Source organism: Bison bison, unplaced genomic scaffold (genome assembly GCF_000754665.1).
Source record: "Bison bison bison isolate TAMUID 2011002044 unplaced genomic scaffold, Bison_UMD1.0 scf7180017864238, whole genome shotgun sequence".
Taxonomy (NCBI): domain Eukaryota; kingdom Metazoa; phylum Chordata; class Mammalia; order Artiodactyla; family Bovidae; genus Bison; species Bison bison.
Window position 1 is genome coordinate 3,629,769 of NW_011494810.1, and position 5,036 is coordinate 3,634,804.

Sequence of the window (5,036 nt, forward strand, 5' to 3'; positions counted from 1 at the left end):
GCTATCTAGGTTGGTCATAACTTTCCTTCCAAGGAGTAAGCGTCTTTTAATTTCATGGCTGCAGTCACCATCTGTAGTGATTTTGGAGCCCCCCAAAATAAAGTCTGACACTATTTCCACTGTTTCCTCATCTATTTCCTATGAAGTGATGGGAGTTCATCTAGTCAAAGCTATAGTTTTTCCAGTAGTCCAGTAGTCATGTACGGATGTGAGAGTTGGACCATAAAGAAGGCTGAGCACTGAAGAATTGATGCTTTTGAAGTGTGGTGCTGGAGAAGACTCTTGAGAGTCCTTTGGATAGCAAGGCGATCAAAGCAGTCAATCCTAAAGGAAATCAGTCTTGAATATTGATTGGAAGGACTGATGCTGAAGTTGAAACTCCAATACTTTGGCCACCTGATGTGAAGAGCTGACTCATTGGGGAAGACCCTGATGCTGGGAAAGACTGAAGGCAGGAGGAGAAGAGGGTGATGGAGGATGAGATGGTTGGATGGCATCACTGACTCAATGGACGTGAGTTTGGGCAAACTCTGGGAAATGGTGAAGGTCAGAGAAGCCTGGCATGCTGCAGTCCATATGGTGGCAGAGTTGGACATGACTTAGCCACTGACGAACATTTTAGGGCCTTACTTTGTAGTATTGTGTTTTCTAAATGTCTATTTTTCATGTTATTATTTTCCACCTCCTATACGTCATAGAACTTAAGATTAAAAAAAAAAAAGAAATTTGTTTGGCAAGATCCAAATAATGAACTGTTCTGTGATTTTAAGATATTGAAATTTACAGACACATCAGTTTATTTCAATGGTGGATTTACTTTTTTCTTTCAAGTTCTCATTTTCATATGAATAAATGAATCGGCTGTTGAGTATCTGCATTTTGAATACCTGAATGTATGCTAATAGATTGCTTTTTGTGTTGTAGGCTGAAAGTAGTTTCAGTGAAGAAGAGGAAGAAAAACTTCAAGTTGCATTTTCTCTAGAGAAGCAAGATCTTCACCTAGTTCTTGAAACAATATCATTCATTTTAGAACAGGTATTTTTATTGCCCCCGAACGGCCTAACCATGATTTTTATTTATTACATGTTTGCATTGCTGTGACATCTATAGCATTTTAGCTTATTTTTCTAAAGTATACAGGTAAAAGCTGTGAATCTGTTTTATCAAAAATTTTGATGTGGTAAAAAAGTATTTGAATGTGTGTTTTTTTCTCATGGGATTGCATTCTACAACACAGTCTTAGTGTTGAATAGCATGAGTAAAGTATTAATATTTGACATTGTAAATCAAGACTTCACTGACTTAAGACAGTTGAAAAAGATTTAAATTTATTGTTACTTGGTATAGTAATTTGCAAAAATGCACACATTTTATTTAAGAAGTTTAATAATTGATTCTGAGAATTTATTTGACTAGGATGATAAATAAAACATTTAGAAAAGAAATAGTTGTCAAAGGATGTTTTGTTATATAGTATTTCTTCCTACCGAGCTGCCCTTCTGCATCCCTTCTTTACATCTAAATTCAGTTCATTGTTTAAGTTCCCTTCAGATCACATCTCCTCCCACTGCAGCCTGGACCCCTTATCCTCACAGTCCTCCCGTTATTTTGATTCCTTTTATGCTTGGCTCATCATGGTTGAGCCCATTGTTAGTCTTTTCATGAGTTCATGTATGTCAGTTACATCTCCTTCACTAGGTTTTGAATTTGCAGAGGGCTAGGATCACGTTTTTGGTGCATTGTAGCACATTGTAGGCTAAATCTATTAAGAATCTTAAAGTAGATTCTTAATAAATTCCTGTTGCTTGATTAAGTAGAAGAATACTTGTGAAATAAAAATTTAAACAGTACTGCAGCTTTTGGGCATTCTAGTGAACAGATACAGTTGAGGACAAAATGCTAGGCTCTACTACATGCAGACTTACACAGATTACAGATCTGTCCTCAGTGGACCTTCCATAGAAGAAAAGGATAACCAGACAGGACAGAGCAGCATGGGGTTTATGAGAAAATTGTTTCATCATAATGTAAAAAAATAGAACAGGTATCACTGTGAAAAAAGTTTTCAATTTTTTATTATGTATTTACCTAGGAAATTGGTAGATGAAGATGGTTTTGAGAAAGTGTTCTTGGAAAAATTGTGTTAGTTGGGAAACAAAACCACTGTGTACTTATTTGAAATAATTAAGTGAAATAAGGAAATTAAATTTTAACTAGGATACCATTTACATAACTGGAGCAAAGAAGTTTTTCTGATAAGTAGATTTAGTATTACTTAAACCACAGGCAAAAATGAAGTTTAGTGTGAATAATTTGGGCCCTTTAATTCTGAATTTTCCACCCTTGGTTGTGTATATTGTTATTGGTAAAATAATAAAAAATTTATGCAATAGAAATATAAAATTTTTAAACATTTAAATTATTTGAAGTAATGTTGTATTTAATTATAGCTCAAGGTCTCTGTGTGAACATTAGGGATATATGTAGCTTTTTTCCTCTTTACCAGGCAGTGTATCACAATGTGAAGCCGGCCGCTTTGCAGCAGCAGTTAGAGAGCATTCATCTTAGACAAGACAAAGCAGAAGCTTTTGCCAGTGCGTGGTCTTCTATGGGTCAAGAAACAATTGAAAAATTCAGGCAGAGGATTCTTGCTCCCCACAAGGTACAGGATATATTATTCAAAGGATATTTTAAAGTAATGTATGGCATAAATTATTATACCTAAAGTTTTTAAAGTGATAATTTTTGTAAAGAGGTAAATCAGGCAATAAAAAGTATGTATATGATATTCCTATAAAAGTATTTCCATGCATATTTGCTACCACAATGTGATTTAATTTTAATTCCCAATTTCAAATATGCTTCTGTAACTTTAGGGTAGGAATGAGACCATTTTTTCCTTCTGAGCCCTTGGTCAGAGTTGGTTATTCCGTTAACTGTGTATCTTATGTATAAGACTTACTATAATTTTTAAAAGCATTTATTTATTTATTCGACTGTGCCAGGTCTTAGTTGCAGCATGCAAACTCTTGGTTGTGGGATCTAGTTCCCAGACCAGGCATCATGCCAGGGCCCCCTTAGTTGAGGGCTTAGAGTCTTAGCCTCTGGACCACCAGGGAAGTCCCAGACTTATTATTACTGAATCACATGCCTATTTGTTTTTGTGTGTTGGTATTAGGGCTTAGCAGAATGCCTTGTATGCAGAAAGTGCTCAGCATTTGTTGAATAGCAAATAGTAAGCAAAATGAACTCTTTGGGAAAAAATATAAAATAATAGCAGTACCACAAAGCTCCTTAATAACCTCTGCGTGTGTGTGCATGCTAAGTCGCTTCAGTCGTGTCTGACTCTTTGTGACCCTATGGACCATAGCCTACCAGCCTCCTCTGTCCATGGGATTCTTCAGGCAAGAATACTAGAGTGCATTGCCATTCCTCCTCTAGGGGATCTTCCCCACCTTGGAATCAAACCAGCATCTCTTAAGTCTCCTGCATTGGCAGGCGGACTCTTTACCACTAGCACCACCTGGGAAACTCCAGGTTACTCTTGATGGAGATTAAGATGATCATATAGATTTTGCCCCTTTTTCTATTAATATGTTGTTTTACATAATTGATTTTCAGATTTTCAACCATTTTTGGGATAAATTTAACTTGGTTCTGGTATATAATCCTGGTTGTATATTGCTGTATTTGCTTTACTAATATTTTGGTAAAGATCTGTGTTCATGCGGGATATTGGTCTGTAGTTTTCCTGTGATGTCTTTTTTGGCATCTGGTTACAAAGTGAGTTCCCCTCTCCTCTTTTATTTTCTGGAATTATTTGTGAAGGTTTGGTATTAGTTTGCATTTTCACCAACATTATATGAGAGTTCCAGTAGTTCCAAATCCTTGTCAGCATTTGATATCATCAGTTTATATTAAAGCTATTCAGTTAGGTTTGTAATAGTATCTTACGTTTTTAATTTACATATCCCTAGTAACAAAGTATGATGATCTTTTTATGTACTTGTCATCTATAGAGCTTCTTTGGTAAAGTGTCTGTTCAGACCTTTTATGTAACTGTATTTCTACATTATGACAGATGAAGAATGATAGTAATATAAATATAAAGGACAATTATAAGTGTAAATCCCAGCATATCAAAATGCATGGGTTTTGGTTTTGTTCTTGGTTTTTTGGGTGTTACAATTTGTAGAGGGTGTTTGGTTTCTTTCTGTTAAGTTTTGTGAATTTTTAAGTCCTCTGTCAGATACGTAATTTGCAGTTATTTTCTCCTAGTCTATAGCTTTCCTTTTCAGTTTCTAATAGTATCTTTTGCAAAGTAGAAGCTTTAAAATCTGATGAAGTTTGATTTATCATTTTTTTTCTTTTATTAATACTGCTTCTGGTTTTGGATCTAAGAATTTGTAGCATAATGCAGTGCCACAAAAATGTTCTCTGTTTTTTTTCTTCTAAGTGTTTTATAGTGTTTCTAAGTGTTTCTTCTAAGTGTTTTGTGTTTTACATTCAAGTCTAATATCCATTTTGAGTTAGTTTTATGTAGGATATAAGGTATAGGTCCAAGTTCTTATATTTTTTCTGATATTAATGTCTCATTTGTTTCGGTGCAATTATTGATAACATCCTTTTGTTATTGAATTGCCTTAACTCCTTTGTCAAAAATCATTTGACATATTTGTGTGTCTCTTTCTGGACTCTCTTTTTGGTTTCATTGATCTATTTGTCTGTCTTTATTGCTGGTATCATGCTGCTGTAATTACTATACCTTTGTTGTAAGTCTTAAAATCAAGTATTGTTAATCTGCTAACTTTGTTCCTTTTAATAATTGTTTTGGGTATTCTAGTTTCTTTACCTTTTAATGAAAACCTTTAAAAAAAATCTGTAAAACACCCTCTGGAATTTTGATTGAGAACTGCAGATGGTGATTGCAGCCATGAAATTAAAAGACGCTTACTCCTTGGAAGGAAAGTTATGACCAATCTAGATAGCATATTGAAAAGCAGAGACATTACTTTGCCAGCAAAGGTCCGTCTAGT

General features: G+C 34.7%; 1 protein-coding gene across 1 annotated transcript in view; it reads left to right on the forward strand.

Moving 5' to 3' along the window:
* COMMD10 (COMM domain containing 10) overlaps positions 1–5,036 on the forward strand; it is a 189,234-nt gene that overhangs the window by 7,237 nt on the left and 176,961 nt on the right. Inside the window, exons 3-4 of the mRNA XM_010846594.1 lie at positions 925–1,035; positions 2,507–2,662. Coding sequence (XP_010844896.1) covers positions 925–1,035; positions 2,507–2,662 — 267 coding nt within the window. The remainder of the gene's footprint in view (positions 1–924; positions 1,036–2,506; positions 2,663–5,036) is intronic.